The 12156-nt window shown below is 49.5% G+C and overlaps 1 protein-coding gene across 3 annotated transcripts in view; it reads left to right on the top strand.

Moving 5' to 3' along the window:
• NTRK3 (neurotrophic receptor tyrosine kinase 3) overlaps positions 1–12156 on the top strand; it is a 381172-nt gene that overhangs the window by 303881 nt on the left and 65135 nt on the right. For all 3 annotated transcript variants that reach the window (XM_059180038.1, XM_059180039.1, XM_059180040.1), the window contains 2 exons: positions 2314–2444; positions 11158–11330. In XM_059180038.1, the coding sequence (XP_059036021.1) occupies positions 2314–2444; positions 11158–11330 (304 nt within the window). The remainder of the gene's footprint in view (positions 1–2313; positions 2445–11157; positions 11331–12156) is intronic.

Here is a 12156-nt window from a genome sequence, read left to right on the forward strand (position 1 = left end):
CCAGTAGGTCTCGAAGTGGGGTACCCAGATCAGCACAGTCAGTATCATGTGGGAACCTGCTAGAAAGGCAAGTTCTCAGGCTCCAGTCTGGACCTAGTGAATGGGAATCTCTGGGAGAAAGGGCCCAGCAGTGTGTTTGAACGAGCCTCATAGAAGATTCTGTCGCAGCTCAAGTTTGAGAGCGACACTGCCCTCTTTACAGTGCCCAGGGAGGCTGGTGTTGGGGTGGGTCTAGGACCGAAGGGGGCTTGTCCCTTTGTAGTTTGGCTACTCTGGCGTGTCCCGATGCTCTGGACTCCAGTCCCAACTCAGCCACCAGGGGCGGACTTCTGACTTGGCCCTGGCTTGCTTCCCTTTCTTGTAAAATAATATCCATAGTGGTGCAAAGACCAAAACATGCTGCCGTGTTAGAGGATCGAGGAATTACAAACCTTCACATAACCAGCGCACGTAGCAGGTAAGTAGAACTTGCGTGTCCTTCCACAGCCATTTTACAGACAAAGGAACCGAGTCCTAAGATGTTTTGTGAGGAGCCCGTACGGTGTGGAGGGTCCAGGTCTGGTCCGGGTGCCCCCCGGAGAGAGAGGTGTGGATGTGGCCTCTCACGGCTGCCTTCTTGGCCCGTCTGTGCTCCGCGGCCACCCCAGGACGCTCACCTTGTAGGATCCCGTGCGTCATCGCTGGTCACCTGGGAATGAATAGGCTGCAAAGAGCAGACGGCCTCCCCTGAGTGGCCTTGACCTCCCATTTTCTCTCAGCGGGAGACTCTCTGGCCTTCCCCTTTAAGGCCAACAAATCCCATTCCTCAGAGGCTAAGAAATAGTGACACGGGGTGTAAAGAAGAGAACCGATTTTTAATTTGCTTGTTGTGCAGACTGGGGCAGAGCCCCTCTGTGTGCTCACATGGCCCACGCCTCTGGGAGCCTGCAGGTCCGTCTTGCTGGGGAGGAGAGAAAAATGGTCTGCAAATGCTTCTTCCCACAGATCCTCCCCAGCAGGTCATGTGGAACACGGTGGGGAGACCATGAACTTTGACAGAAAAAACAAACAAACAAAACGATTTGGAGTCTATCCTGGAGGAATTCCCAAGCCAACCCAAACACCAGTCTGCACCCATTCTGTTCTGTCCTTTCTCCTCACTCACGGGGATGGTCGGCTTGCCACTCCCTTGTCTTCAGTTCTCAGTTTTTGACAAGGTCCTTTGAGGCAGTCTACCGACCCCCACCCCCCGCCTGCTGTCACGGCTCTTCCTAACGTCCCTACAGGTGGGCGGTGGTCACCTGCCTGTTGTGCAGTCATGGGAAGGTCAGCCATCAGTCTCCATCCAGGCGTGCTCCTTAGATCACCAGCCCATGGCTCGCACTAGCCCTCTGTAGGCTTCTTTCCTGGGGTCTCCCAGCAGACGGACTTTAACAGGCTTGCTAAGTCAGCTGAGGCAGTGGCAACCCTTCTTTGCCTAGAACGTGTTTCCAGGGTGCTCTCTGGTCTTGGCTTTCATGATCTCGTTGGTTTTTCAGAAGACCAGGATTTGTTAAGCAGAGGCTTCCCCCAGATAATTTTAGCTCCCACGTTGCAGTCTCCACCACAAAGCAGACACCTTGCTAGGACTGGTACAGCTGCTGCTGTGTAACAAGAGCCTGTGTGTGTGTATGTGTGTGTCGTTCGATTGTCCCAGGCACTGGGCCGAAGCCTTCAATCAGGCTTTCTCATTTAATCGTCATACAATTGAGCAAGGAAGGCATGGCTGGATGTTAATCCCATTTTGCAGATGAGGACATTGAGGCTCTGGGATGCAATCACTTTCCCAAGCTCAAAAAAACCAACAAGGAGGTGGCGGGGCCCAGGATTCAAACCACACTATTGGAGGTGTAGTCTGTGGGCCCAGGACACTCGGGCGTCCCCACAGAGCTTGTCAGACCTGCAGACTCTCAGACCTCCCGAGTCAGAACCCGCACGATGCCCAGGGCTTTCCTGCGCCAGTGGCTGCTGAGACTGCCCTATATGTGCACGCTGTCTAGCAACCATAGTGGATTGTTCCAGAATCCTGTGCATGAGCCCTGTGGACTCTGTTTTCCAGCCGAGGCTGCTGTAATGTGGACCGGTTAGGGGTGGGTTGGGACAGGGCTGAGACTGATTTGGTTCTGGGTCGGACTCGCCCCCCAAGCCCACGTGAGGCCGGTTGTCAGGAGTGAGTTGGGTCCGTGGCCGGGTCTGCCTCTCTGTGCCGCGGACTCAGAAGCGGCAACCCCGCTGCGGTGAGGACAGGTGCCTGGAACTGACGGGCTGCTCTCTTGTCTCTGTCCCCTCCTGCAGATGTGCAGCACATTAAGAGAAGGGACATCGTGCTGAAGCGGGAACTGGGCGAGGGAGCCTTTGGGAAGGTCTTCCTTGCCGAGTGCTACAACCTCAGCCCGACCAAGGACAAGATGCTCGTGGCTGTGAAGGTAAATCCTGGAGGTCTGCGGGCTGCCAGGAAGGAGGGGGGCGGCTGGGGGCCGGGGAGCCAGCAGCAGAGGCTCACTCCGTTCCGGGTGTGAAAGGGTTCTGGGCATTATCAGACGCAATCAGGCCCTTGCTCCAAGGTCAGTGAGGTGTCCTCTGGCTTTGGAAGGCTGGAGCTGTGTCCCTGAGCAGCCTGAGAATAAACTGGCTCAGCGCGCCTCCATAGACACGGGATGGTCCAGTGAGTGAGGATGTCTTTAAACGGCTTGGACCAGGGAAGTGGAAAGATTTCTAATTTTGTCCCCCAAAGAGTCTGCACTTCCCTCAAACTTTTAATTTATAGGGTGACACAAATCCACTGGGCTTTCCAGCATCCCTCGGGGGACTGGTAAATGAAATGGACATTTTTGTGCATTGAGCAGGAAATAGCATGATGGCCCCAAACCTTGGGAAATGTTTCTCGCTGAGCAGTCGGGCATTAAGGGACAGTACCCAGATTGGATGACACAGAAAAATGTGTTTCTGTTTTCATCCTTTTAAGAGGGTTTTCTTCTCTCCTTGAGTCTGGGAACCTGGAGGAGGTGAGTGCCCTGGGATTTTGCACCATTTGCTGCCCAGGAGATCCACCCAGCCTCTGGAGAAGACACTCATCTCCCCTGGAGAAGGGCCGAGAAATGGTGTTTTCTGCTTCTCTCATCCTCTTCAGATTTGACTCCTTTGTGCAACTCCCTTCCTCTCGAGTTCACTCTCATATTGGTGCAGGTAGTTGTGGACTTTCAGAGTACACATCCAAGTGTAACCCAGAGTTAGGTTTTCCCAAAATTGTGGTTTTAAGTCGATTGGCAAGATTTTTTTTTTTGCAATGGGGGAGACAGAGCAGACCTCACAGCCTCTGTTCTAAAGATGCTTGCCATTGGCTTGGGGGACAAGAGAATACTTAGGGAGGGAGAAGAGCAGGACAAGAGCATAATTTGGACATGTGGGTCCTGTAAACCTGGCATTCAGATCACATGATTCTGGGGCACCTGGGTGGCTCAGTGGGTGAAGCCTCTGCCTTCGGCTCAGGTCATGATCTCAGGGTCCTGGGATCGAGCCCTGCATCAGGCTCTCTGCTCAGCGGGGAGCCTGCTTCCCCCTCTCTGCCTACTTGTGATCTCTTTTTCTGTCAGATAAATAAATAAAACTAAAAAAAAAGTCACATGATTCATATTTTAAAATCGGTGATGCCCATTTGACATAATCATCTGACAGAGAATACTCTTGTTCCCAATGATCTCAGAGAGCCTCCTCCGATAGCCAGGTAGCTGTTGGCAGAATGAGAGAGGGGTCCAGTTAACTCATCATCAGAAAAATGCATATTGAATGATCATGAGATACCAGTGAATGCCGAGCAGAATGGCTGGACGGTGGTGACCATAGCAAGTGCTGACAAAAATAGGTGTGCGGCTGCATGTCCCTCCTGCGCCGGTAGGAAGGTGAAGTGGTATACGCATTCTGAAAACCAGTTCGGTTTTCTAGAACATCAAACTGTGTGACCTAGCACTTCTACTTCTAGACCTATTTCCACTAGGTACTTGTCTTTCTTTCTATCATCCATCCATCCATCCATCCATCCATCCACGCACATTTATTTCCTTCTATTTTCCTCCTTCCTTCCTATTACCTAGCTAGCTAGCTATCTAGAGATATGTCTAATAATGTTCAGAAAGCATTATTTACAACAGCCGAAAACTAGAAACAGCCCCAAAGGTCCATTGGTAGCCGCATGGATAAATAAAGGTGGTATGCTCATACAATAAGAAATGATTCAACTAAGAAAATGAGTGATCTATAGCTATATGTAATAATAAACAATCTCAAAAACAGCATGTTGAATGAAAAAGGACAGATCTATAAATATATATACATATATATCTCTCATCACCATCATATATATATTATTATATGCAATATATTATAATATATAATATAATATAATTATATTGGCTATAATTATGTTATAATTATTAATATATTGATTAACATATAATAATATAAGGTTATATATATGATCCCACTTACTTCAGGTTTAAAAAACAGGAAAAACTGAACTCTAGAGGTTAGGGATTTATACTTAGGTAGTAAAAACGGTTTTCCAGAAGCAAGCCCGTGACCTCTATAAGTCAATGTAGCGGTTACCTTTGCAGGGAGAGAGGGAGTATTGGAAGAGTGGGGCGTGGAGGTTGGCAGTGTTCTATTGTCTCCGTACACTGAGGATATACTAATGTTAGTTTGTGATAGTTCAGAGTGCTGTAAAAGATTTTTCTTTCGGGCGCCTGGGTGGCTCAGTGGGTTAAGCCGCTGCCTTTGGCTCAGATCATGATCTCAGGGTCCTGGGATTGAGTCTCTGCTCGGCAGGGAGCCTGCTTCCCTCTCTCTCTCTCTCTGCCTGCCTTTCCATCTACTTGTGATCTCTCTCTGTCAAATAAATAAATAAAATCTTAAAAAAAAATATTTTTCTTTCAATGATTGATCATGTTCTTAAAAATATGCTCAATTTACTCATCCCCCAAGTATTTATTGAGCCCTTACGATGTGCCTGGTACCGAGTGAGGCACCGGGGGTGGCGGAGGCAAGGGGACACCCGGGCTCATGTAGCTCCCATCTCAGGATCCTAGAACATGAGAGCCCAGAAGGGATAGGTGAGGAGGAGGGGGGTGCTGTTCAGGATGATAACAACAGCATCTAATGGGGAGCAACGATTATGGCCCCACGGTCAGTAATGTGCGTGGGTTAGTATTTTGCCCTCTCAAGCCACCCTAAGTGTCAGGGACCATCACGATCCCCATTTTACAGAAGCGGATACTGAAGCACAGACAGAAAGGTCAGGGAATTTGCCCAAGGTCCTGCAGCGAATCGGTGGTGGGAGCACCTAGGCAGCCCCTCTCCTTCACAGAAGAGGGGAGGAGCCCCTCGTCACGGCCTTTCCCGGTTCCCTCTGTCTCACCAGGCTGTGTTCTGTGAATCTCAGCATCACTTTGAGCCATGAATTCTCCTTGTGGTTTTATCTAGTGTAGGGTTTGTCCTGTCTGTGGAGGCTTTTGTTTTAACTTCCATGAACCATATAATCTACTTCCAAGCTATCTAAGTGGTTCATGGTTTTATGGTTATCTTAATTTTATTTCTCCCTGTTTGGCTGCATACCATCTTGTTGGTTTTTTGGTTGTTGTTTTGCTTTGTTTTTAGTAATTATTTCTTTACTGTCTTTGAACAATTTTACTTATTTTAACGTCTCTATCAGCCTGTTCCTATAGAATTAACTTTATTCATGTTGTGGTTGTTGATAATTCTAAACATTTGGATCTAACCTTCTTTCTTCCAGTATGTCTGGACTGCAACTCTGGAGTTCCTTTTCATTTGGAGAGTTGCTTTGTTTTTGTTTTGGGTGTTCATGATTTCTAGTTTCAGTTAGTTTACCTTGGAACAGACACTGAAAATATTTGTGAGACAATCTGAGTGCAGAATCTCAGATTTTTAGTATTTTCCCAATTTCTTAAAAAATAGGTTTTCCTCTTAACACTTTTTAACCACTGACCTTTAGCAGGTCGTTCCAGAGTCTTTATCTGCATTGGGCTCCCTGCTTGGTGGGAAGCCTGCTTCTCCCTCTCCCACTCCCCCTGCTTGTGTTCCCTCTCTCGCTGTGTCTCTCTCTGTCAAATAAATAAGATCTTTTTAAAAAAATTAAAAAAACGGGACGCCTGGGTGGCTCAGTTGGTTAAGCAGCTGCCTTCGGCTCAGGTCATGATCCCAGCGTCCTGGGATCGAGTCCCACGTCGGGCTCTTTGCTCAGCAGGGAGCCTGCTTCTCCCTCTGCCTCTGCCTGCCATTGTCTGCCTGTGCTCTCTCTCTCCCCCTCTCTCTCTCTGATAAATAAATAAAATCTTAAAAAAAAATAAAAAATAAAGGCTTCACCTTAAGTTCCATAAAAATAGGCAACTTGGGGTGCCTGGGTGGCTCAGTCATTAAGCTTCTGCCTTTGGTTTAGGTCATGATCTCAGGTTTCTGGAATCAAGTCCAATGGGGGGCTCCCTTCTCAGTAGGGAGTCTGCTTCTCCCTCTCCCTCTGCTGCTCCCTCTGCTTGTGCTCTCTTGTTCCCTCTGTCACATTAAAAAAAAAAAATCTTTAAAAAAATATGGATTTTTTTTTTTTTTGAGGAAGAAAACGCAAGTGAGTACAGATGATGGGGGAGGGGCAGAGGGAGAGGGAGAGAGAGAATCTGAAGCAAACTCCTCACTGAGCACATAGTCCAAGTTAGGGCTTGACTTCATGACCCCAAGATCATGACCCGAGCTGAAATCAAGAATCAGACTCTTAACTGAGTGAGCTTCCAAGACTGTCCCCAAAATTACTCAGATCTTTAAAAAAAAAAAGAAAGAAAGAAAGGAAGAAAGAAAACCAGCCAACTCTTTGAACTCATATTTCATTGGTTTCTGTGATGTTTCATTACATTAAGCAATGACATTAACAGATGGATCATAAATGATTTTGGGAAACAATCACAGCTGACCCTTGGCAAGCTCCCCTCTGGGACAAAGATATCTGTCTGGTTATCCAACTAGCAGTGAATATTCAAGGCATAATGGGCTTCAGTCAGGGTGTTCCTGAGAGGTAACAGACAGTACCAATTAATTTGGCCAGTCATGTGGATATAACTTAGTGGAGAGGTTTTTTTTTCTGGCCAAAAGTGCATATGCAAAGGGCCTGAGGCAGGTAAAAGTTTGGTGGGTACCAAGGACAGAAAGACCAATGAGACCAAAGTGTAGTGAGTGAGGAAGAGGAAGGGCATGGAAGGAAGAAGGTAGAGGGAGATGGGGAGACCTGACATTGAGAGCCCATGACTGTGTTAAGGGGTTTGGACTTTATCCTAAAAACAGTGAGAAACCAATGGCCAGTTGCATGCCAGGAAGCCAGATGAGAGAAGGGCAGCTGTGCTTGTGATGACTTATCCAGCGTCCTCTCTCATAAGGTCGTTTGGGAGTGTCAACAAAGAGAAGGGACAGTGGGTTTTGAGAGAAAAGGAGAGAGATGATTTTTATACTTACAAAGTGTAGATTGACGTGTGTGTGTGTGTGTGTGTGTGTGTGTGTGTTTGAATATATAAAAGTTTGAACATTTAGGAATGTGTGTCTCTCTGCACGTATTAAATGAGTTTCAGTACACTAATGCAATCTGAAACCAAACACTTTGAAACTGTTTTTTTTTTTTTTTTTCCCCTTTGAGAGGGAGAGGAAGCAGGGGTGGGGCAGAGGGGGAGGGAGAGAGAGAACCTTATGCAGGCTCTTGCTCAGGGTGAAGCCCATTGAGGGGCTTGATCTCATGACCCTGAGAGCTGAAATCAGGAGTCGGTGCTGAGCCACCCAGGCACCCCAAGAAATTCAAATGCTCTTGCCATCTGGACTGCTTCCCTTCTATCTAACCAAACGGACCCATGGAAAACCAGGGCTGGAGTGGGCATGAGATATGATCCACATGGAGGGGAAGATCAGAAAGCACAATTGTCCTCAAACTTTGGGGGAAAAGAAAGGAGATGAGGCACAGGCTAAATTCCAGACCTCTTTGATCTCTGGATACTGCTCAGAGGACCGAGGGGAGCCTCCTTGGTTTCAGAGACCCTCTGGCGAGACCTGGCTCCCTACAACGACAGTTGGCAGCCGTGTTGAGCCCCGGTTCTGCCCCTGGTGTGCTCCTGGTGCCCCCGACTGGCAATTCACTTTGAAGTTTCCCAGCCCTGAAGAAGGCGTTGAATGTGGATGCCACGGAGAAGGGCAGGAGAGCCACTGAGCCGAGTTTCCTCCTCATTAGTCTCCTCCTGTCATCTCTGTCTCGGTTGCATCAGTCCCTGGGAATTGGGGCCACCTGCAGCCCTAGCCCCCTGATGCCGCACTGACCCTTTGCCAATTACATAGAAACCTCAAGTTGGACCCAGGAGCTGGAAAACCCAGGGCGAAGGCAGAAAGAGAGCTGGCAGTGGACAAGGGCTGTGGGGAGACTGGGGGACAGCTGTTGCTTTGTGCCCCGTCTCCCAAATGAGGAACCCCTATCTGCCAGGCAGTGTGGAGTGCCAGGCTTGGGGACACTGGCTGGCACTGCCCGGGAGCTGAGAACAAAAATCCCATGACTGCCATCAGCGTCCAGACGGTACGAGAGAGAATGATTTACAGAGATGGAGAGAGGCCATTTGGCTCGCCCCAAATTTGATCTACTTTTCCCTCCCATAAATCCAGCATTCCCATAAATCTTAGTAGTGTTCTGTCCCACCCATGCTGGGTTCCTCTTCCCCGCCCCCCCCCCCCCCCCCCGTATTCTTCATGGAAATAAGTAAATCACAGGCAGTCATCTTCTACCCACGGCCCAGGCCACACGGCTCAGGAGTTGGGTCACGGAGAGGACCCCTGTCACCATGACTCTGCCTTCTTCCATGCATAGCAAGAAGCCTTGGCAAATACCATTGCTCTGGCTGGACGTGGACCCACAGTGGTGTGCTCCTTTCTTAGCAGCTTCCCTGAGAAGGCAGCCAGAGCTGATGTGCGGAACCCATGAGATCAGAGCCAAAAATTCAGCCATGGGCTGGACTGCCCACCACCCTTCCGGTCTTCGTCAGCCCTACCTGCCCAGCATCCTCGTTGGGCCCGGCCCCTCTGCCAGCAGCAGTGTGTCCTGCCTGGTGGCCCTGTCCTCTGCTCTTTCACACCACCCTTTCACATCTGTGCCCCCCATTCCCTATGGGGACAAGCCTAGTGGCCGATTCATCTGGTAAATTAATTCAAGCTGATATGCTGGCCGGGAAAGTGTCCCCGGGCTCCAGATCCAAGCTGTGGCTCCTTGCATGGTCTTTGGCAAGTCAGTCCCCCATTCTGGACCTCGGCTTCCTCACCTGTGAGGTGGGAAAGCTGCATTAGATAAACCCCAACGTTTCTGTCAATGGTAGAATCATTTCATCAAACACATTTTCGGTGAAAGCTCCAGAGTTTGAGAAGAGTGACAAGTGGTGCTGGTCGAAGTCGGAATGGATTTGATTTCTGGCTGAGACCATGGCCCTAGAGGTACTGGCATGGACCCTGGGGGTCCCGGAGATGGCTGAGGTCTGGTTTAATGGCACGCTTCTGTCATTTGAGATGTGCGAATGCGTGCTGCCTCCCAGACGGGCTGAGCCTCAGTTTCTCCAGCTCTGGAAGTGAGTAGGTAGAAGGAAGCTGGTGATATTTAAGGCCCTTTTCGTGCTCAAAGGGCATCATCTGTAATGTGTGCTGGTGACTGATGGAGGTCTGATGGGCCTTACCAGATAGGATTTTTGCCTATGCACAAATCCGCAGGCAAGGCAGCCCTGTGGATTCAGGTTAATGGGCATGGCCAAGGCGACCGAAAGACCCCTGGCTGGCCTTGGCCTTTCAGAAGTAACATGATCTACAGGGAATGTCGGTATGCCTCAATCACCAAAAAGACCAGATGTTTGGCAGAGAGGATGCAAACCAATCTCATGCGTGTCTAGATGTTCACGAATCTGAAAATAGCGTGCAAACTTCACACTCCCTCCCTCATGGCCTGGTGTTGTGTCTGGGGAGGGGACGAAACTCTGTTGGTGGGAGCAAGTGGCTATTTGGCCCCGTTTGCCTTCTGAGCTTGCAGGGAAGGGAGGGAAGCCTGAAATGTGTGCGCACCCCTGTCCAGACTCCTCCTGCAGGAAGAGAGCCTCCCGCCACCGCCTGTACTGCTCATCCTTCTTGCTGCCGGCCCAGCTGCATCCCTGTGGCTCAAAGGGGCTCTGAACCTTCTACTTCGGTCTCACTGTCCCCTTCTGGTGCTCGAGCGCCCGTACTCACACCTGACTCCCCTCCTGACTCGTGCTCTTCCCTTTGTCTTCCCGGACCCCAGTCGGAGGTCTTCCATTCACCCTGGGCTCTCCCAACCCACAGGGGCTATGCTGTGGCGTTTTAGTGACCGCGAGATGCCCACCTGCCCATCCTGCCCTGGGACTTCGCAGGACTTGACCCCGTCCTGGTTATGGGTGGATCCTGAAGCTGCTGCTGGTTCACTGCCATTCCCACAGTTGCAGTCACCCCCCCCCCACCCCCAATCCCAGCGCCTCCTTCAGTTTCCCACTAAGAAGCCACAGACACCTTCTAGAAGCCAGCATGTTGATGTTTCTCTGCAAACATACACTCTTTCACAATCTAAAATCAGGGAATAGAAAAGGCAAGGAGGCTGTATTATGCCTGGTTTCTGGTAGGCTCTGGGCATAGGCTCATTTACAAAGCTAAACCAATGGAATGGCGGTTTTTCTGTTAGTTTTAGCAGCAGGGCCATTTCTTCAAGAAGAGCTTAGGGGAAGGGGCCTTGGTCAGGCCTTCCACATGCACAGCCTCCTGCTCCCTCCACCACGCATACAAACTCTCCAGGAGCAAAGGGCTCTGAGATGACCATGCACGGAGATCACTGACCAGTGGATGGTAGGTGCGGTCAGGGAGTCGGCTTCTGTTTCTGCAAGGATGAACGACTGAGGAAGGAAGGAATCGGGCCTGGCTGTTATGACGTCACCTCATGGCCTTTAAACCCTGATCACAATCTGACTGGTTGGGAACTAACAGTCTTTATCATGGGCAAGTTTATTCCCAGGAGGGGAACAGACAGGCCCTTGCCCTTTGGTTGCTAAAACCCATGTCCTGCATTGATTCCAGGCTCTGAAGGATCCCACCCTGGCTGCCCGGAAGGATTTCCAGAGGGAGGCTGAGCTGCTCACCAACCTGCAGCACGAACACATTGTCAAGTTCTATGGGGTGTGTGGTGATGGAGACCCGCTCATCATGGTCTTTGAGTACATGAAGCATGGAGACCTGAACAAGTTCCTTAGGTAAGCAAGGACTGCTTTCCCCACCCCTAACCCCACAGCCAGTCCCTACTGAACCCCTGCAGTTCTCCTGGAGCCAGAAGTCAAACAGGCCCTCTGAACACTAAGTCTAGGGGGTTAGAAATGAGAAGCAACCTTTCCATCTTTCCTATCAGTTCCCGAGCAGCGAGCTTCTGCTGGCCTTTGTCACTGATTTCTAGGAGGAAATATTAAGGATGCTATGACAAGGGAGCATTTTCTTCTTGACCACAAGGTGGATAGACCATAAGAGCAGGGTCTGGAAGAGTGTAAGGAGGGAGCCCAGAGGGCCTGGCACCATGTAACTCAACTCCAAGACTCTAGAGCCCCCTTTTCTCTTGACGATCTGACTGGCTGTCTCTCTTGGTGCCTTACGTTTCTAAGTGTTGCAAAATGGAGCTAAGGTCTGCTGGAAACCTTCGTGCTGGAGACTTTTCTTAGGATGAATAAGGAAGTACAAGTTTGCAAGCTCATCAGAAGACAGAGATGGTTGAGAAAGAAGAGCAGATTTTCTTCGGATAAATTTATAAGCATGCTGTCCACTGCTGTAGCTACCTATGGATATTTGAATTTAAATTTACATGAATTAAATCAAATTTAAAAATTCAGTTCCTTGGTCACACTAGCCGCATTTCAAGTACTCAGTAGTCCCCTGGGGCTAGTGGCTACAATATTGGGCAGCGCGGCCTAGAATATTTCCATCAATAAAATGTTCAATTGGATGGCACTATTCTAGAAAGATTAGATATGTTGTAAGGGGGTTTCCTCAAACCTGGCTCAAGGTCAGCCTGGGTTTCAAGATGCTCTTGAT

Source organism: Mustela lutreola, chromosome 7, assembly GCF_030435805.1.
Source record: "Mustela lutreola isolate mMusLut2 chromosome 7, mMusLut2.pri, whole genome shotgun sequence".
NCBI classification, from domain to species: Eukaryota; Metazoa; Chordata; class Mammalia; order Carnivora; family Mustelidae; genus Mustela; species Mustela lutreola.